The 22,011-nt window shown below is 51.7% G+C and overlaps 1 protein-coding gene across 1 annotated transcript; it reads right to left on the reverse strand.

The window, feature by feature from the left end:
* Window positions 1-284: 284 nt before the first annotated feature.
* On the reverse strand, window positions 285-3,347 carry LOC109787486 (indole-2-monooxygenase). The gene is made up of 3 exons (XM_020346032.3): window positions 2,595-3,347; window positions 1,213-1,571; window positions 285-981 (listed from the first exon to the last, which is right to left on the reverse strand). Exons 1-3 carry the CDS (start codon window positions 3,205-3,207, stop codon window positions 367-369), a joined length of 1,587 nt encoding a protein of 528 aa, XP_020201621.1. The 5' UTR covers window positions 3,208-3,347; the 3' UTR covers window positions 285-366.
* Window positions 3,348-22,011: the final 18,664 nt, after the last annotated feature.

The raw sequence follows: 22,011 nt of genomic DNA on the forward strand, positions 1-22,011 counted from the left end.
TAAGGGGGGGGCTTTAGTCTCCACTTTTTAGTGCCGGTTGCAGAACCGGCACTAAAGGCCCTTACGAACCGGCGCTAAAGTCCGGTTCTGCACTAGTGAATGACCATGGGTTGCTCCTTCCTACCATGGCAAGACTTGATGAGGTAGGCAGAAAGATAACGTGATCCACGATATTTCTACCATCAATAAAACCCATTTGATCGCGGTGGACTAGAAATGGGATGAAGGTTGGTAGTTTTTGTGTGGCAGAATGTGCGTACCTGGAGTGTTTCCCACATACCCTCTTGAAAACTGGGAAAATCATATATACTAGTGTAATATCTAACTTTACAAGTGCACATAATTCATGACAGATATTATGCATGATTAACATCTTGTTCTCGGGACAAGAAATAACTTCTCCTTCCGACGCATCGTCATGCCAAACACACTAGTCATATCCAGGTCCTCTTGCCGCATGCCGTCCGGGAGCTCCCAATCATAACAATAGACAAGGTTGGCGAGCATGATCTCCACAGACGCCATCCCAAAATTTATCCCGGGACATATCCTTCGCCCAGCTCCAAACGGCAAAAACTGAAAATCCCTCCCTTTGAAGTCGGGGGACACGACGTCCACAAACCTCTCCGGCATGAACTCGTCGGCAGCCTCCCACGATCCAGGGTCTCTACCAAGAGCCCAAGCGTTTACGATCACACGGGTTTCTGCGGGGACTTTATAACCGCCGATGTCGCATTCGGCCATGGAGAGGTGCGGGAGGAGGAGCGGCGCTGGTGGGTGTAGCCGGAGCGTCTCCTTCACGACGGCCTTTAGGTAGGCCATGTTGCCCAAGTCGTCCTCGGTCACTATTTGTTGGCCCTTGGGTGTATTTTCCCTCACCTCAGCTTGAAGTTTGGCCATGAGATTCGGCTTTCGCATGAGCTCAGCCATGGCACACTCAAGAACTATGTATGATGTATCTGTGCCTGCCACAAACATATCCTGTGTATGGGTTCAATCTGAAGTGTCAGACACTTAAAAATATGACCATATTTAATTACCATAATAAGCTACCATAATAAGCTACTTCCTACTTTTCATTATTGTAAAATATTTTGGATATTTTAATATGAACTACATAATAAAATAAGTGACATCCGATTCGAAGAAAGGTCAGAACATTTTGTAATAGTGAACGGAGGAGTAGCTACGTATGTATGAGACGAGATTTACCATCAATATGGACTTGGTATGCTGTCTGGTGAGACTGTACTCCTCCTGAAGACTGAGGAGCACATCGACGAAGTCTGCCTCTTGATCTTCTTGCTGATCGTGCGCGTGGTGTTGCTGTGGCGATGCCTTTTTGCTGACATGGTCGTCGATGATCCTATCGAGCAGCTCGTCCCATTTCCTCTTTAACCGACTGGTCCTGGCAAACACCAGTCGCGCGAGCACGCCCACCTTGGCCAGGCCCGGGAAGTAGTCCAGCAGTTTGAACCCGCCAAACGCGGCCACGTTCCCGTCGATCGCCTCCCTGAACAGCTCGTTCCGGCCTTCCTCCCGGAAGAACTTCCCGGACACGGCACGGCACGCTACGTCCAGGGCCGGTCCTGGGATTTTGGGGGCCCGGGGCGAGAGTAGAGCTCGGGGCCCCTTAGAGCGTGCCCTCAGGACTGATTTCCTAACCGTCTTTTTCTTCCTATTCGATCCCAAGGGTTAATCTTGCATCCAACATCCGACGAATTTGCTTTACTTACTAGGAGGATGTGTGAAAAATAAATTAACCGTAATCATGGTATAGTTTCTTTTCCATGACTAGTGCTTGCATTTGTGTGTTCCATATATCATTGCAAAGATCAGACGCAATCCAATCAATTTATTTGATGGGGCAATCTAATCAATTTAATGAGAAAGCATCTATACGTTGCAATTAGCACCATTTATATGTTTTTCCTAAGCCTCACATCAAGGTCTCTACATTGGAGATGCCCTTAGTATGGAGTACCATATTAACTCGACAAAAAATCTTATTAATTATAACATTGATTTCACAAATGACAAAAGCCTAATAATATCTACAGTAACCACGGCCACTCAATCAATTATCAACGAAGATCGAATATTTATTATCATTTATAACTTTTTATTAATTATCATGGGAAAAGCAAAATTGTTAGGGCACAATACCTTATCTAGAATCAGCTTTTCATCTCATTGATGGGAAACGCCGGCAGCGCAGCATGGGGCATGCTTGGTGGCGATCCCTTGTACGCCGTCGTCAACTGATTCCGGCGGTCGCGAGGTGAAGAGGCGAAAAATCCATCTGGCGGCAGCCGCCGACTGTGCCCGGCGTGCGTGCGTGAAGTCGTAACTGACGCGTGGCTGACTCGATCTATGATCCAGGCCTGTGCGTAATTAGTGACCAACAACGTACTCCCTCCGTCCCATAATATAAAAACGTTTCTGACACTAGTGTAGTGTTAAAAACGTTCTTATATTTTAGGACAGAGAGAGTAGTAACTTGGGCCAACTTAGCAGCACATTTTCTCAGCGCATGCAGGGTTTCAACTTAGCAGCAGGCCTGGGTGGGGGCCCGCCCCCGCCCCCATCAGGACCGGGCCTGGCTACGTCGTTGGTGAAGCTGCCGAGCAGCCTCATCATGTCCACGGGGGCGCCGGCGGCGGCCGCCCCCTGGATCTTGGCCATCACCAGGCGCGCCTCCTCCTCGCGGCCGCGGCGGAGCGAGTGCACCTTCCTGGCGCTGAGCAGGTGCGTGATGACCAGCCTCCTGGCCTGCCGCCAGAACTCGCCGTAGGGGGCGAAGGCGACGTCGGCGCCGCCGTCCAGGAGGGCGTCGGCGAGCGCGTTCGGCGGCCGCGAGGCGAAGACGTGGTCGTGCGTGCGCAGGACCGCCTCGGCGGCGCGCGGGGAGGAGACGACGAGGGCGCGCGTCTGGCCCAGGCGGAGGAGCAGGAGGCTGCCGTCGCCGTGCTTGGCGGCGAGGGCGGCGAGGGAGACGTGCGGGTCGGGGCCGACCAGGTGCAGGTGGCCGATGAGAGGGAGCTTGTTCGGAGGCGAAGGGAGGGGACGGCCCCCATGGTTGTCCGCTGCGGCTCGCTCGCCGGCCGATCGCCTGTTTGTTGCCCGGAGGAGGAGGAGCACAGGGATGAGCAAGAGATAGAGCAATAGTGCTTGGGGAGATAAGAGCAGTGGTGTTTGAGCCGCCATGGCCTGCTAGTAGCACCCTCCCTTGGTGTCGTATTTGTAGCTGGTCGAGAAGAGTGATCTTCTGACCACGGTTGGATGCGTAGCGCATGGCTCGATTTGCTACGTGACAATGAAGTTTGGACCTTGGAATTTGGTGCGTTTCCTTCTCCACTTCTGTTCATCGTTTAGTGGTGGTGGACTTGAATTTCTTCATCGATGGACATGCGCGGCGCAACCATGATCACATATGTACATATCTTATCCACCTGCCAATGCATGGAAAATATGCTTTTCCTTCCGCAATAGTTGCATGTAAGTTGACTAAATTTACAATTTGGATAAGTTAATTTTGTGGAAGGAGAAACCAATAGAGGAGGAAGAAAGCTAGAGGAAGAAGAACAACTGTTGGATCTTTAATATAATGACCAATTGAGAAGACGCCAGCCATGTTTCCCGAGCAGAAGACCTGGCCTCCCCCCCCCCCCCCCCCCCCCCCCCGCGGCCCCCGCGTCGTCCGCCTGGGCGACTCGGGTGGCGATTAGGGTTCCCCCCGCGCCGCCACCCCCTTCCCCCGCTCTCCCCTCGCCGCCACTTGAGGATCTCGCCGGGCTCTATCCCGCGGACGCCCGGGAAGGTGGCGGCGAGGCCTCTGACGCTCCGTGCCTGGCGGAGGTTCCCGGATCTGCGGCGGCGGCCCTTCTTGGCGAGGCAACGGCGTCCTCCTCGGCTGGAGCCGGTTGCGGGTGATTCTGGCCGGCGTGCTCGACCACACGGGTGGTGAGCCGCCAGCGGGGGTTGGCTACGGCGCGGAGATCCCCCTCCTCGCCGGATCTGAGGTCTGGCTCCTTCCTCTTTGACTCCCTCAGCACCCTGTTTCCAGGCTCTAGTGTCTTGCGCGCCGGATCTGGAGCTGGTGTGTGCTCGGTGGTGAGGTCTAGGACTGCGGGAAACCGTTGGTTGGCTTGTCCGGCCCGGCGGCAGCGACGCCATAGGCGTTGTTCTTCCTCCTTGGAGGTGCAGCCGAAGGTCCTCACCTCCCCACCCTCGTTCCCCCCTCTCGGGTGAAAGCCCAAAATCCGGCTAGGATTGGGCGGCAACGGCGCGTCCCGTGTCGTGCTCCTCCTTGGAGGTGCCGCCTGGGGAGGGATCGTGTTCGGGTGAGGTGGGTCAAAGGTTGGAGCTTTGGGCGGCTCTGGTTGTCTGGTGGCGGCGGTTCCGTCGGGATTTGCTTGGCTGGCATTGTCTCCGTTCCCCTCATGGTTGGAGCCCACTGGTTGCGGCGTGTTTGTCACAAGGCTGGCGGTGCGGCGCCTTCGATCCGGCGGTAGGGGATAGGGTTCCCCTTCCCAGCAATAGCAACACGTCCCGGCTGTGGGCTCCCGGTTTTCTTCTTCTTCAACGGCCGACGGGCCTTGCTCCTTGACGTTCTGCGGTCCTCCGTGATGTCCTTGCTGGCCGTTCTTCAGCAGCTGCCCCCGGTGGCTTTCCTGTATCTTACTGGTGTCCTATGTTGCGGCAGTTTGGTGGATGTGGTGTGCTCTTTGGCCATGGGGTTGTGCTCTGCGGTTGCTCCAGGTCTCGAGGTCGGCACCTCTTCTGCTCTAGGGTGAGCGCCTCTCAGGTCCGCTGGTTCGACGCCTTTCGATCCAAGGCGAGAGGGAAGGGTCCCTCTATGGCACGAGAGGAGGAAGATGTTTGGATCTCTCCATCCTGGGTGTCAGCCCAGTTCATGCCCACGCTCTGTTTTAGCAGATCCTCTTCCTGCTTGCTGGTCGCTACCCTCGGTACCAGTTTGTTGCGGTCTTCAGCTAGTGCAAGCAATGGGCTTTGTTTTCTTTTCTTTCGTGCTTGTGCGTTGCGTTGAGTTGTAAGCTCCCTAGAATGCTCCCTTGTATCGTTGGGCCGATGTTTCTGGTGTGTATTCATGGCCGGTTGATGGCTTTGTTAATTCAAAGCCGGGCTCTTTCGCGAGCCTTCGTTCTAAAAAAATAATATAATGGCCAAAAATCGACTTATCCAAAATAAATTTTCATGGGAGTTACATATGGCTTATCTTCAACCTAAGACAATGCTCCGCTGCTGCGGTTATTTACTAACTAACAAAAAGGCCCACGCATTGCAGCGGGAGATTTTTTTTTATAATCTTCAATGATCGTGACCATATCTTGCTGCATCACGAAGATACACTATCACTCAATTTTCTTGAAATCATTAACATTTTGTAAACTCATGCACATATTTGAAATCGTGAATATTTTTCAAATTCGTGAACACACTTTTAAAATATTTCAAACATTTTCTAAAATCAAGAACAAATTTTAAATTCATGAAAAATTTATACTATTTGCAAAAAAAAATGTTGGATTTTTTAAAACAATTTTCTTGAATAAGTCAACATTTCTAGAATCGACGACCATTTTTTTTAATTAGTGGAACAATTTCTGCAATTCACAAACCACTTTTTGATTTAACGAAATTTTTTCATTTCACGAATATTTTTTTAAATGCATGATAATTTTTTGAATCAGCGAACGTTTTATGAATGAATAGACTATTTTGTAACTCACGAATAGTTTTTGAATTTTCAGGATATTTTTACATCCATGAACAATTTTTGAATTTGCAAAAAAAAATCGATTTTATTAACATTTTTAATACACGAACTTCTCAAAAAATTCATGAACATTTTTATTTCCCTACCATTTAAAAAATCGAACATGTTTTGAATAAGCAATGTTTTTTACAAAATCGCAAGCATTCCTTGAATTCATAATTTTTTTAATGATTTATTAAACATTATATTTCAAAATTCTGATTTTTTTTATATTTCAGAAACTTTTGAAATCTCAAATTACTTAAAGTAGAAAATCATGAACATTTTATGGTATTTGCAAACGTTTTTAACTAAGAACAGTTTTTTAAACATTTTCCTTCAATCGGTGAACTTTTTTTGTAAATTGGTGGAATAATTTTTAAAATTTACAAACTTCTTTTTGATTTAATGAACATTTTATTGATTTAACGAATATTTTTGAAATGCATGATAATTTTTTGAATCAGCAAAAAGTTTATGAATAAATAAATTATTTTGTAACTAACGAATAATTTTTGAATTTTGACGGTATTTTTACATTCATGAAAAACTTTTGAATTGGTAGAAAAATTGAATTTCATTAGCATTTTTTAATACACAAGCTTTAAGAAAAATCATTAACATTTTTTATTTCCCGAACATTGTTTTTCAAAATTTCAGACATTTTTTGAATAAGCAATATTTTTTTACAAAATCCCGAGGATTCTTTGAATGCACAAACAATTTTTGATTTACTAAACATTTTATTTCGGAAAACTGATTTTTTTTTTTAATTTCTGAGCCGTTTGAAAATCCCAAATTATTTAAAGTAGAAAAATCGAAAATGTAAAAGGAAAATAAAAAATAAAAACGAAATTTAAAGAATAGGCCGCACACACATGGGCCGGCCCAAATGGGCGCATTGCGTCCTCTCGTAGCGCGCGGAGCGGAGTATAGGAGGTCCTTGTTGCATGAGCTTGCCCAGCATGGGAATTTCCCTTTGTGAAACGTTTTTTTATCACTTATTATAGATGGTATTGATCCGTAATATTTCGCAATTTTGGGGGCAATCTCGATGACGTACCGCCAGAAACAATAGTCCATTTATAATTAGGTACTAGCAAAAGGGCCCGTGCGTTGCAACGGGAAAAAATCATAATCTTCAATGGCGATGACCACATTTTGTTCACATCTCATCGCATGATTTTAAAATTTTGTTTGCGAATACAAGAAAATGTTTCTTTTTTAAATTTTATTCACAAATTAAAGCAATGCTCACAATTTTTTAAAATATCATGATTGTCAAAAAACTTGGTAATTCAAAGAATTATTCTGAGTTTCGAGAAACATTTTTTTTAAACATACTATAATATTCCAATCCAACCTGGCAGTTAATTCTTCTAAATTCACGCGGGTATATAGTCACAAAGACTCAGAAGTATTAGAGTTTATCTACATACCTCCGATCATTCGTAAACATTTCTACAAATTTGGGAATATTTTTCAAAATTGTGAACACTTTTTACTTTTTACAAAGAATTCTTTAAAATTGCGAACGGTTTTTAAGCATTTCCTTTTGAATCGGCAAACAATTTTACAATAGACGGACATTATTTTGTAAATTGGTGGATTTTCATAAATTCACGACCATTTTTTGAAATCTATGAACATTTTCTGATTCGGCAAAAAATTTATGAATCAATAAACTCTTTTGTAATTCAAGAAATGATTTTAAATTTTAGGACATTTTTTAAAATGGATGAACGTCTTTTTAATTAGCAAACATTTTGTTCAATTTTGTTAATAATTTTTAATACACGGCCTTTTTTCAAAATCATGTATTTTTTACAAACAATTTTTTTGAAAATTGCTATTTTTTGAATATGTGAACATTTTTTGAAAAATCCAGAGCATGTTTTGAATTTACAAACATTTTATGTTTTCTTAAACGTGTTATCTCAAAATTTTCAAATTTTTTTAATTTCAAAAGTTTTTTGAAGTTACAAATTATTTAGAGTAAAAAAATAGAACAAAAATATAAAAAGAAAAAATGAAACTAAGAAAACAGGCACACATGGGCCGACCCAAACGTGCACGTTATGTCTTCTCCAGCGCGCAGAGTGCAGTATAGTAGGTCCCTACAGTTGGGCCGTCCCAGGTGGGTGATTCCCTAGAAAACGTTTTTTGTCACTTATAATTGGCATTGGTGGATAATATTTTACAACTTTAAGGCCAATTTAATGACGTACCGCCAGAAGCAATAGATCCTTTATTATTATTAGGTATTGATAGATATGGATATAGATATAGATATACTCCAAGGACCAAACAAACATTCGATATTTTGTCTATAATCAAACTAGAAGTGATATAAGAAATGAAAAAAGTATTTAACGAATATTAGATTTTTTTTGTCTACGGCCACACGCTTAATTCCTGTTTGATCTAGATCATGCGACGCTCACTTTCTTCCTTATCTCTTTCCCATCGCTTCGTTCTACTGTGTTTTCCTCCTCTTCCCTCACTCAGATCCCTGGAACAGTTCCCCTGCTCTTTTCGTTCCCGCATGTGGAATCGAAGCCTTGCCTCCTCCCTCGCGCTCATCCTCCTTGTAAATCTCTTCTCTTCATCATCTCGCCACAGGATCCCATGATGCACCGGCAGAGCGTCGTGTTCTCGTCCAAGGAGATGGGTGAGAGGTGGACTTGATCTACGGACGACAGAGATCATGATGTACTCCCTCCATCCGAATTTATTGGACCCGGAGACCAGTTCTCTCGGACCAAGGCATATAGTAATTTGCTCACATTAATCCTTCAATCTCACTTCAAATACACTCTCTCACATGCAGTCAATCGAAAAGCATGCATGCATCGTATTTATTCTTCAACCATGAAACTAGCAACAATGTCTCTCACTACTGTCATGAAATGGCTGCATGCATGTTGTTTTCTATAAAGAAAGGCCTTATGAAAACAGATATGCTTGTGTTGTTCTTAGAGCATCTACAGTCGGACGCCTCAAACGTTCAGGTGGGCCGCCCGGTCACTAACCGGTCACGATTTTTTGACTTAGACGGACGCCTCAAACAAGCCTCAAACGCCCGGGCTAACCGGTACCCCTCATATCTAGCCCAAATATGGGGCGCGTCCGCCATGTCGGACCCGGCTCATGCTGGCCCACCCGACCCCACATATATTCACCCCATCCGCTTGCCGGAGCAAACCCTAGTTCACTCCACTCTCCTCCGTCACCCGATCTCACCTTCGGCAGATTTCAACCTTCTCCGGCATGGCCGGCAGTGGATCGGACTCTGACCACTCCGAATCCGTCGACTGGGGTGTCATCCCGCGCTGGTTGGAGGAGGCAATGGCACTCCACATTGCACTTCGCCACTCTCGGGAGCACAACGCCTGGCCGATGGATGGATCTGTCGGCCGCGACTCCATAGCGTCGGCTCACCGGGCGCTCGGGTCCTCTGGTGCTGGATCCTCGCGATACCGACAGTCAAAACACCTCTCCTTTCCCATCATTGGTTGGGCAGACTATGAGTCCCACCGGGAATGGGCGGCTCGCCGTGGGAAGGTGATAGAGGCGAGGGTGTCTCGATGTTTAGATGAGATGATAACTATTGATGTGGTGGAGATGACTTTGATGATCCGACTACAAACATGCACGACATTGCGCCTTAGCAATCGCTAAACCAACTCCGAGAGGTTATTGACCACGAAGGTCTATTCCTGCAAGCAATCGAAGAACAAGCAAGAATATGATAAAGCAATCTGAATATTGCGAATATATATATGAAGTATTGATAATGGTGGGGATCGGTAAGCGGTCTTGGCCTAGTTGTTGGACACAAACGAAGTACACGAAGTTGCAATGGCTAACTTTTAACTAAACAAATCCCAAGGAAAAAGCTACTAGATGGATCTACTTATATAGGAGCAAGGGGTGGCGGCCAAGGAGGTGGGAGGACATCCCAAGGCAGCCTAAAACTATCCCTAGGTCGTGCAAGGCTCATGGGCCCAAGTGGAGGTGATGCAACACCTTTGGACTTGTAGTTTGACTCGGATTCTGCTGCATTATCAGATTGTTTTGTCAATAACTCAACGCTCCGGACGAATTTTAAGGTGAATCCAATTGGGTTGGAAAGCGCACAAAATCTACTTTTCAACAAAAAAAGAATCACCCAATTCGGAGTCCGTATGAAAGAGTTATTGGCGTTTTGAGTCAGGTATGTCTGTGTAGTCCGAATCTGAATCCAGAACGTGAGAGACTTGGACTCTATCTTCTCTTGGCCCAAAAGTGATGTGATACGTCTCCAACATATCTATAATTTTTGATTGTTCCATGCTATTATATATTCTGTTTTGGATGTTTAATGGGTTTTATTATACACTTTTATATTATTTTTGGGACTAACCTATTAACCCAAGGCCGAGTGCAAATTGTTGTTTTTTTGCCTATTTCAGTGTTTCGCAGAAAAGGGGGAGAACCTCTCCTCCTCTCTCTCGGTGGCGCCAGAGTGCCATCGGGAGGGGAATCATCGCTGCGGTGATCGTCTTCATCAACATCACCATCATCATCACCATCCTCATCTCTTTTACGTGGTCCACTCTCCCGCACCCCGCTGTAATCCCTACTTGAACATGGTGCTTTATGCCACATATTATGATCCAATGATGTGTTGCCATCCTATGATGTTTTGAGTAGATATCCTTTGTCTTTGGGTTGATTGATGATCTAGATTGGTATGAGTTGTATGTTTTATTTTGGTGTTGTCCTATTGTGCCCTCCGTGTTGCGAAACCGTGAGGGATTCCCGCTGTAGGGTGTTGCAATAAGTTCATGATTCGCTTATAGTGGGTTTCTTGAGTGACAGAAGCATAAACCTGAGTAAGGGGGTTGTTGCGTATGGGATAAAGGGGACTTGATATGTTAATGCTATGGTTGGGTTTTACCTTAATGATCTTTAGTAGTTGCGAATGCTTGCTAGAGTTCCAATCATAAGTGCATATGATCCAAGAAGAGAAAGTATGTTAGCTTATGCCTCTCCCTCATATGAAATTGCAATGACGACTACCGTTCTTGCTAACAATTGCCTAGGATAATTACGCACACCGACCCATCATTATTCCACACTCGCTATTTATAATATTTAGTAATCTATTCTAACTTTATGATAACAGCACCTACTTTTATGTTTTAGCTCTCCGATATCATGCAAAGTTACTCTCTTCATACCCACAATGTAGTTTTATTTCTCGTTTCTAGTTGGAAGCAAACGTTTGGTGTACGTAGAGTCATATCAGTGGCAGATAGGACTTGAGAGAATATTGATCTTACCTTTAGCTCCTTGTGGGTTTGACACTACATACTTATCACTTCCACCATTGGGAATTGCTACGATGATTCCCTGCACTTGGGGATTATCAAGCTCTTTTCTGGCGCCGTTGCCGGGGAGCAATAGCGTGGGGTTGATATTCTCGTGTGTGCTTGTTTGCTTTCTTCACTAAGTAGATTTTGTTTTTCCTTTTTGTTTCTGTTTAGTTGTGGGTGAAACATATAAAAAAATCTAAAAGAATGAAAATACAAAAAAATTACTTGCCTCTCATGCCTAAAAAGTTTTTCAATAAGAGAAGTGATTGGAAGGTTGTGCATTGGAGAAGTGAGGGTCGACCTTGAACACTTGTGTTCATGCTCATGGAAACAATGTAAAAAATTTCATGGAAGCTTCTCTGAAAATAATTATCCCCTTGTATATATCCATTGTATTATAAAAATAATGTGCCAAGCTTTGGTTCTAGGGTGATTAGATTGCTTGTTTACTATGTGCAGTACAAAAATAAAAACTTTGGCCATAGCGCGTGAATTTACATTTTTTACTAGAAAGTCAAATGGGTCTGAAACTTTTTGCACATTACTTCCGTACAAATTGTTTAAATTTTCATATTTTTTTAGAATTTTTGGGAGTTACAGAGGTTTACTAAACTTCCAGATTACTACCACTACAAAAAAGACACATCCGTGACATTTTGGGCCGAATGAAAATCTTTTCTGTCATACTTATGACACTTCTATGACGATAATTGTGACAAAACCCAGTATCATCATAGATGTGGTGGGGTCCTACTTCTATGACAAAAAATCATGACAGAAAATGGGCTTTTCGTCCTGGGCGGGCCGGAGACGCAGCTGCATGACATTCTTTGGGCCGTCCATGACGGAAAAAACCGTGGTAGAAGCGAGGGCGCGGAAAATATCGGGGAGTCCCCGGTTACGGTGGGTGGTCGGAGGCCGAGCGATGCGCGTTTCTCTCGTACGTACGCGCGTGTGTGCGGGGCGTTGGGCTCTAACTGAACCCGAGCGAGGCATTGGGCTCTAACTGAACCTGAGCGATTGCACTGCAGGCTACGCGTTACTGAACCCGAGCGATCGATCGATGGCTGATAACTGAACCCGATCGAGCGATTCCTTCGCTACTGCAGCTAACTGAAGCCGATCGATGCTGCCTCTGGATGAACAGTGAGCGTTGCTGGGGGGGTTTGGATGAACAGTTCCCGGTGGGGGTGGATGAACAGGACCCCGTGGCGTTGCCTCTGGATGAACAGTGAGCGTTGCTGGGGGGTTTAGATGAACAGTTCCCGGTGGGGGTGGATGAACAGGACCCCAATCGTTCGAGCCGGTTGGGGCTCGATGAACAGGACCCCGTGGAGGGCAGGATGAATAGTAGACGATGGAGGGCAGGATGAACAGTAGCCCGTGGAGGGGTGGTTGAACAGGAGCCCCTGGAGAGGGCTGGTTGAACAGTAGCCGGTGGAGTAGCGCGCGGTGGAGGCTGGATGAACAGGAGCCCGTGGATGAACAGTCGCAGGTGGAGGCTGGAGGAGGTCGACGGTGGATGAACAGTAGCCCGTGGAGGCTGGAGGGGGTTGACGGTGGAGATGAACAGTATCCTGTGGAGTCCCGTTTTGCGGTACGCCACACCCCTCCGATGAACAAGACCCCCGTTTCGACCGTAGCGCTCCAACACAAGTCTGTTTCCTCCGTTTTGCAGTACGCCACACCCCTCCCGATCAACAGGACCCCCGTTTCGACCGTAGGAGGTCCGTTTCCTCCGTTTTGCGGTACGCCAGACCCCTCCTGATGAACATGATCCCGTTTCGAACGTGGCCGGTCGAACACAAGGCCGTTTCCTCCGTTCTGCGGTACGCCAGGCCTCGTTTCCATCGGCTGTTCCGTCCAAGCCCTCCCGATGAACACGACGACGCATTCCGTTCCGACCCAGCCGGTTGGCTCCCCATGAACACGACGACGACGATGTTTCTCTGTTCCGACCCAACCATGTACACGAGCCCTGGCCGTACGTATGCGCGAGTAGGCGTTCGAGACCCTGCCTGTATGTACGTACGTGGTCGTATTTTCTTTCTTGCACACTGGCCGCTGTATGTACGTGTACATGCTACGTGCGCGCCTCTACTACGACACGTGCGCGCCTCTACATCGACCAGTATGTACGTACACGTTCGCGACCAGAATGACAACGCTACGTACGCTTCGTCCAGGTGGGTCCCGACTGTCAGGCACTTCCTTGCCTGCGAAGATGTAGCTGATGGGTCCCAGCAGTCAGGGGGGCGAATCGTTGCCCGGACGCACTTCCTTGCGTGCGAAGATGTAGCTGGTAGGTCCCAGTAGTCAGGGGGAAATGTTTTTTTCGCGAAATACAGTTGCCCGTCCGGTGGGTCCCTGCTGTCAGGTGGAGGAATAATTATTTTTCGCGTAATAAGGAGGCACTTCCTTGCGGCTGCCGTGGACCCAGCTGTCAGCCTCTCCACGACAGTACTCTTCCGATGGAAGTCATTCCTTGCCCACGCTGACCATGCCGCGCCGAGAGCACCAGGGCGGTGGACGACGGCGAGGCCTAGGAAGGGGACGACGCGGAGCCGGGGAAGGCGTGGCAGTGGATGCCCACGCGGAGAGGAGTACGAGGGTTAACTGGTTCGGCTGCGGTGTGAGGCTGCCGTCGTCGCAGAATAACAGGGGGTGTGGGTGAGTAGAGGGATGCCCTGGCCAGCGGTGGGAGTAGTAGGGGGCGGTGAGGCCTACACGGGAGGCGGGAGCAGGCGGTCCTGCCGGCACTGGATTTGGCGGCTGTAGCAAGAAGATCAGAGATTGAAGAAACACGACGGCCGTTGGATTGACATCCAACGGTTACGTCTGCTAGAATCGTTTGTTGACGTATATAATAACTAAAAAAATCTTGCATACGCGTCAACTTAATAGGCCCATAAGTCAGACCATTCCCTCTTTTTTTAATAATTTATATATAGCTCATTGCGACTTGTTATGCAATTTATTGCAGTCCGTTTTTTTGGTTGGCCAGAGCCAATTTCGCATATTTCTGTGGGTTCCAAACTATTTTTAATACCGAAATGTCGAGCCAGATTTAAAGTACTTTGAATATATATTTAAATTAGGTTAATGCCCAATGAAATAGGAATCTGAAAATGTGAAAAAATTCAAAAATTATAAAGTAATTGCCAATTTGTCATCTGTTTTTATATTTACAACCCATTTCATATTACTTTCAAGATTTGCAGGCGTCTTGAAAGAGTTGCAGCCCATCAGGGCGTAGAAAAATAAGTAGGCCTGGATTGGGTATTCTTCAGAAAAAATAAACTGGGCTCATTTTCACAAAGAAAAAAATAGCTGGTCTGGTCACATGGTGAACATAAAATATAAACCTGGGCTAGATGGGCCACAGCCCAGTTCAAACCCTGCTCCGTCTCAATAATAACAAAAAAATACTGCTCGAGCTGCTACGTCCCAGGTGTCAGCCGATCTTGTGTTGTTCTCTTGTCTGTTGACTATATACGCTCACAATGTCATGGGTCCCAGATGTCAGGAAAACACTAGGAGGAAGCATTTTATTTTTCCATACACTGACATGGTGGGCCCTAATGTCATCCTCTCCACGTACTTCTGCCGATTCCTGTTGTTTGTTGACCATGTTGACAACGCGAGAGGGCGGCGCGGCGGCGAGCGCACCAAAGCGCGCAGAGGACGACGGCGAGGCCTCGGACGTCGGCGTTAACGATTTAGGAGACGGTGGGGCGGCGATGCGTGCGCGGAGGCGCAGCCAGCCGTGGGAGGCGGAAGCAGGCGGCCCCGCCGGCGCTGGTTTGGTTTTGGCGGCTGGAGGAAGACAGGACTGAAGTAAGACGACAGACTGTAAAAGCAGCAGGAGTACTTAACAACCTTAACTGAAACCAGCAGGGGCACTTAACAACCATAGCTGAAAGCAGTATGAGTACTTATAGAGGTTCAACCGTACAAAGCACGCCTCGAACAGTGCTGCTTTGCCTACAGTTAACCAAGGGTGAGGCCGCCAAGCCCCAGGCGCGACCCCGCGCATCTACAACCTTCTGAAAGCGGCTTCATCTCGCAATGTGGTCAATAAACAGGATATTCGCTTTAGATCCATGGAAAAGCAGGAACATAATATTCTGTCGTATTCTCTAAGATGGACGGGCCTTCATTATTTGAGACCACCCATGAATAAGTATCTTTTCACCTCCAAGGGGAATGGAGTAGGTCGACATAAACATCATGTTGTGACCAAGCGCAAGTCTGACCCGACCATGGTCAGGCATCTGTATAGGAACAATAGAACTGGGCAGTGTCTGTTTCAAGAAGATCACAGCTGTAAAACTGTGTATAAGCAATAGTTTATGAACAACATATATAACAGAAAATAGCTCGTACCATAAGTGTCGGGAGGATGGACCCCGGGCAGGCAACGGAACCCGGATCCTCTTCAAAAAACAACGGGGCTGGCACCGCCCCTCTATATCGGCGCGCGCTTGGCCGGGTCGCTCGACCCGGCCAAGCCCCCCAAGCCGGCCAGACTAGCCGACCCGGCAAGACACGTCGACTCGGCCTCAACAACTGGCGCAAGACAGCCGAACCCGGCACGGCCAAGGCCTCCTCACCAAGCCAGCGCCACCCATGGCGTGCTACGCAATCCAGCCGCGGGTCAACTCCTGTCCCATCCAGGCCGTATGACGGGTACAAGACTTCAATCAACGATGACCGAGGCAACAGTGCCCCGCCCATGCCTCTGGTCAGCAGGAACGTGGCAACAGTGCCCCTCACCTACCCGCTGACCAGGGCCGGCGTGGCAACAATGCCCCCACCCTCACCGCTGACGACAGTAAGCGGCAACCTGACGGAGAGCACTGTACGCGGCTCGACTCGGCCACGCCCTGACGATCGACAAGACGGTGCACAGTCCCCCTAGGCTGGCGGGGCCCGCACCTAGGGGAACCTGGCGAACCACAAGCCCTCAGCGGGGCCCAGCCCGGGTTCCCGGACACCGACTACACGGACCCACCTACTTATAACATTACCATTGTACCCCCGAGGGGTTGGACTATAAAACCCCGGGAGCCCACGATCATTCAGGGGCGAAGCAGGAGGACTAGCCACGAAACAGCAACACCGGAGAGAAGGAGCAGCCCAAGCCTTGGCCAGCTTCCTTCCTCCTTCATACAGATCCAGGAGCAACATTGTACTATCGATCATCCAACTACACTCGGCAGGACTAGGGGTATTATCTCTCCGGAGAGCCCCGAACCTGGGTATGTACGGCGTCCCGCGCTCGCTCATGCCAACCTCGCCTCTGGAGCCCACCAGCGCCCTTGAGCCTCCTCCTCTCTTTAGCCTTCCCTTGGCATCTGCCGTGCGCCCACCACGACAGTTGGCGCCCACCGTGGGGCATCTCGAGGAGTTGGCCGGGAGCATGCTTCGGACGGGGCCCTTCTCCTACGCTGACGAGTCCGTCGCTCTGGCGGACGACGTCGTCGGCGTGCTTGTCGCCTCCTTCGCCGCACTGCGCATCTCCGATTCGTTCGCGGCCGACGAGTACCCCAGCGAGGTGCTCAGCTACTCCGACTCTCCCCTCTCCCTCGGCGGTGGCGTTTCCGCCGGGGCAATGGACGTCCATGTGGAGGTCTTCGTCACCGGCGACGGCGCCTCCTCCTCGTCGAGCAAGACGAGGAAGGCTGCCGAAGCCAGGGCCGCAGCGGATCGGATCGAGCCGTCCGATCCATTGCGCGCCGCGATGCAGAGCCTCCGCATCCCCATCGGCACCGACGTCAACGCCACAAACGTCGCTGAGGCCCGTACCCAGCTCGAGGAAAGGCGCCAGCGGATGCTGGACCTATCTAAGACGCTCGCCGCCACTCAGCGTCGCCTGGACGCCGCTCAGCTGGAGCGCGACGCCGCCTACGGATTCACGCCCGCCGCGGCCGAGCCAAGCCGGGTCGCCAATGTGCGTGCCCGGGAAGGAGCGATCGGCCGGGCCCTCGGCGCCGTCCCAACCGTCTACGGGACCCCAGCGAAGACCATGCGCGCTGCCCAGGCAGCCGCACTCGGCTTGGACCAGCTCGCGGGTGAGGAGCTGAAAGAGCACATCGGGCGGATGCGCGAACTCCTCCACGCCGCCAACACCCAGCAGGACCGCCTCAACCTGCTCGCCAAGCCGGCGGGCCCGGCGAGCTTGTGCACACCGCTTCCTCGCCACCCGGCGAGGCGCACTCCGGCCAAGCCCGGACTCGACGCGTTCCGGCCGCTACAGCCGCCGGCGGATTGGGCAACGAGCCCGTCCTAAAGACCCAGCGCGGACCCGGCCAGCATGGCCGGCGTCCGGCTCCAACCGACCCGCCCCCCGTGGCCTGGCCGCAAGTCGACTCGGCCCGCGCGCCATCGACGACACCAACACTCGCCACCGCCTCGATCCGCTCGCTCACTCCCTGGAGGTGGAGGAGAGCGGCGCTATCGGGCCGGCGAGCTTCGGCCCGCACATCCGGGAGGAGCCCTTTCCCAAAGGATTCATGCTCCCCCGGGACACCCCCAAGTACAACGGGACGGTGAAGCCAGAAGACTGGCTCACCGACTACACCACGGCCATTGGCATCACCGGTGCCAATCGTCGTCTCGCCGTGCGCTACGCACCGCTCATGCTCCAAGGGTCGGCCCGCACGTGGTTGAACAGCCTGCCGATGGGCAGCATCAACACCTAGGTGGACTTCGAGGAAGCCTTCGTCCGCAACTTCACGGGGACCTACAAGCGACCGGCCGCCCTAGCCATCTCGCCATGTGCGTGCAAGGGCCTACGGAGACCGGCCGCGAGTACCTCGCACGCTGGACCGAGCTCCGGAATAGCTGCGAGGGCGTCCATGAAGTCCAGGCGATCCAGTACTTCGTCAGCGGGTGCCGAGACGGCACCCTCCTCAAGCACAAGCTCTTATGCTCCGAGCCAGCCACCATGGCCGCGCTCATGGTGACGGCGGACAAGTACGCCAACGCCGACTCCGCCATGAAGATCCAGGTGGCGCTAGATGAAGCCGGCAAGGCGAAGCCGGTTCCCCTTCCGAATCCGGCCGGCGAAAGCAGCCGGCAGCAGCATCACCAGAACAACAAGCGCAAGGCCGACCAGCCGGTGCCGCGTCACGACAACCGGCTCGTCGCGGCCACCGAGCCTGCGGCAGACCCGGCGGCGAAGCGCCGGCAAACCGGCAAGACGGCATGGCAACCCGCCATGAGCTTCGAGCAGATGCTCGACGCCCCCTGCAAGCACCACAGCGGCGCAAGACCCTCCACGCACACGCTTTGGCAGTGCGCCATCACCAAGCGCATCATGAGGGGCGACGTCCCGCCTCCTCCGGCTCCGGCTCCAGGCGCAGGACAACCGCCTCCGCCTCCACCGCCGCCTCCCTGAAGACGTCCTTCATCACGCCCTTTGGGGCGTATTGCTACATCACCATGTCGTTCGGCTTGAAGAACGCCGGCGCCACCTTCCAGCGCTGCATGCAGAAATGTCTGCTGCCGCAACTCGGCCGCAATATCCACGTATACGTGGACGACATCGTGGTGAAGACCAAGCAGCACCTCACGCTCCTCGATGATTTGAAGGAAACCTTCACCAACCTCCGCGAATACAAGGTCAAGCTTAACCCGGAAAAATGCGTCTTCGGCGTCCCGGCCGGAAAGCTACTCGGCTTCCTCGTCTCGGAACGCGGCATTGAGGTGAACCCAGAGAAGATCAAGGCCATCGAGCGCATGCGCAAGCCGGCTCGGCTGCGCGATGTCCAGAAGTTCACCGGATGCTTGGCCTCGGTCAGCCGGTTTCTAAGCCGGCTGGGCGAGAGGGCGCTACCCCTGTACCAGCTGATGAAGAAGACGAGCCTGTTCGAATGGAACGGCAAGGCAGACGAGGCCTTCCAAGACCTCAAGCGCATGCTCTCCACCATGCCAGTCCTAGCCGCACCGACTGACAAGGAGCCGCTGTTGCTCTACATAGCCGCGACCTCGCGGGCGGTCAGCACGGTGCTGGTGGTCGAGCGACCAGAGAAGGGCAAGATCCAAGCCGTCCAGCGCCCAGTCTACTACCTGAGCGAGGTGCTCTCCATCTCCAAGCAGAACTACCCGCACTACCAGAAGATGTGTTACGGCGTGTACTTCACCGCCAAGAAGCTGAAGCAGTATTTCCAAGAGCACGTCGTCACCGTGGTCAGCACGGCGCCTATCGGAGAAATCATCGGGTGCCGGGATGCCTCTGGCCGGGTTGCCAAATGGGCGATCCAGCTAGCCGGCCACACCATCCTCTACGAGCCCCGCACCGCGATCAAGTCTCAAGCCCTGGCCGACTTCCTCGTCAATTGGACCGAAACCCAGTACTTGCCGCTGCCTCCCGACTCGACGCATTGGCGCATGCACTTCGACGGGTCCAAGATGCGACTCGGTTTGGGGGCCGGCATTGTACTGTCGTCCCCAAAGGACGACCGGCTCCGCTACGCGCTCCAGATCCACTTCGCCGCCTCCAACAACGTCGCCGAGTACGAAGCCCTTGTGCACGGCCTCCGGCCGGCCAAGGAACTCGACATCCGGCGCATCCTGTGCTACGACGACTCGGACCTGGTGGTGCAGCAATGCTCCGGCGAATGGGACGCCCGTGACTCCAACATGGCAAGCTACCGCTTCCTCGTCTAGAAGCTGTCCGGATCCTTCGAGGGCTGCGAGTTCCTCCACGTCCCGCGCGCGAAGAACGAAGCAGCCGACACGCTCGCCAAGATCGCCTCGTCACGACAATCCAACTCGTCCGACGTCTCCCTCGAGCACCTGCGCAAGCTGTCCGTCAAGCCATCGCCGGACTCCGAGTCCATCCACGTTCCAGACGACCCGGCCGCACCTCAACCCGGCCCGGGGACTGCTGAACCCGGCCCGGGGGCTGCTCAGCTCGACCCGGCCACCATCGTCCCGGACCCGGCTGTCGCCATCCCCGACCCGGGGGCTGCCGACTCGGGACCCACCCTGGTGGCCGTCTTCGCCGTGGTTACGGCTCGATCTTGGGCCCTCTCAATATCAGAATTTTTGGAGAACGGGGTTCTCCCCATGGACGAGACCGAAGCTCGGCAAGTGCAGCGTCGGGCGTCCGCCTACAGCATCATCAACAACGAGCTCGTCAAGCGCAGCTCCACCGGCGTGTTCCAGCGCTGCGTCGAGCAGGAGCGGGGCATCGACATCCTCCTCGACATACATCAGGGCGAGTGTGGGCACCACGCCGCATCACGATCCCTGGTGGCCAAGGCGTTCCGCCACGGCTTCTACTGGCCCATGGCCCTCCAAGACGCCGAGTCGCTCGTCCTCAAGTGTGAGGGATGCCAACGCTTCAGCAAACGCAGCCACCAGCCGGCGTCAGCAGTCCGCACCATACCGATCGCCTGGCCCTTCGCGGTCCGGGGACTCGACATGGTGGGACCCTTCAAAACCACCCGAGGCGGCATGACGCACTTGCTGGTGGCAGTGGACAAATTCACCAAGTGGATCGAGGCAAGACCCATCAAGAAACTAGACGGGCCAACAACCGTCCGGTTCATCAAGGACATAGCAGTGCGCTACGGCATGCCGAACAACATCATCACCAACAACGGCACCAACTTCGCCAAGGGCGCGCTCGAGCAATACTGCTCCGTCTCCGGCATCCGCCTCGACCTGGCCTCCGTTGCGCATCCGCAGTCCAACGGGCAGGTCGAGCGGGCCAATGGACTCATCCTGTTCGGCGTCAAGCCGCGACTCGTCGAGCCGCTCATCCGCTCACCCGGCAGCTGGCTTGACGAGTTACCAGCTGTTCTCTGGAGTCTACGCACCACGCCGAATCGGTCGACCGGGTTCACCCCATTCTTTCTCGTCTACGGAGCCGAAGCCATCATCCCGACCGACGTCGAGTTCGACTCGCCGCGCGTCGCGATGTACACCAAAGTCGAAGCCAGAGAAGCCCGCGAAGATGGCGTCGACCTGCTCAAAGAAGCACGCCTCCTGGCGCTCAGTCACTCGGCCATCTACCAGCAAGGCCTGAGGCACTACCACAGCAAGAAGATCAAGCCCCTCGCGTTCCGCGAGGGCGACCTCGTCTTTCGAATCGTCCAAGAGCAGGCAGGCCAGCACAAGCTGTCCCCTCCATGGGAGGGCCCATTCATCGTGAGCAGGGCCTTGCGCGACCGCAACACCTACTACCTCATCAACGCACACAAGTCGAGGAAGCGCAAGAAGGACACCGCCGGTGAAGAAACGACCCGGCCGTGGAACGCCGAACTCCTCCGCCCGTTTTACAGTTAGCCGCACGAGCATATGTATCATCGCCTTTTGTAAACGGATGAAACTATGGGGTCTCCGAACGAGACTCGGGGGCTGCCTTTTGTCGACCAATTTATTGTGTCCCTATTTTCTTGCATCACTATACCACTGAACCCGGCCACCAGTCCGACTCGCTCGACCCGGGGGCTCGGGGGCTGGCCGGCTCGGTCGCTACCCCGCCGCCTTACTTGGTGATTCCTGATAAAGTTAGGATGCCGCGGTCCCCCACTTCGCCCTAAAGCCACAGATCCAGCTTTGGCTGTCGGCTGGCAAGCACAACGGGCCAAAGCTCCTGTACGCTTCATACACTAAGCCAAAGGTCGCCGGGTCGATCAACCCAGTCCGCCATTCATCAAACGAACAGCCGCACGACTGGCTGCTCGCCAACCGGCTTCGCCGGATTGCAGCCAGCCGGCCTAGTGGGTGTTTCGCTCGCGCTCAACGTTTCGAGGGACCCAAGTCCTGCGCGCTCCTCTCAAAGAACCGAACTCCTTGTCACGGACCGAAGCCTCGTCCGTCTGACTCGCAGGGGGGGAGGTTTGAGAAAGGAAAAGC

The sequence above is a fragment of the Aegilops tauschii genome, chromosome 6, assembly GCF_002575655.3.
Source record: "Aegilops tauschii subsp. strangulata cultivar AL8/78 chromosome 6, Aet v6.0, whole genome shotgun sequence".
Lineage (NCBI taxonomy): Eukaryota > Viridiplantae > Streptophyta > Magnoliopsida > Poales > Poaceae > Aegilops > Aegilops tauschii.

Coding starts and splice junctions, on each gene's coding strand:
- LOC109787486 (XM_020346032.3), bottom strand. CDS start 3,207: ATGGCGGCTCAAACACCACTGCTCTTATCTCCCCAAGCACTATTGCTC. Junction 1,572..2,594: donor CAACGACGTAGCCAGGCCCG/GTCCTGATGGGG, acceptor CCCTGGACGTAG/CGTGCCGTGCCGTGTCCGGG. Junction 982..1,212: donor ATACCAAGTCCATATTGATG/GTAAATCTCGTC, acceptor ACCCATACACAG/GATATGTTTGTGGCAGGCAC.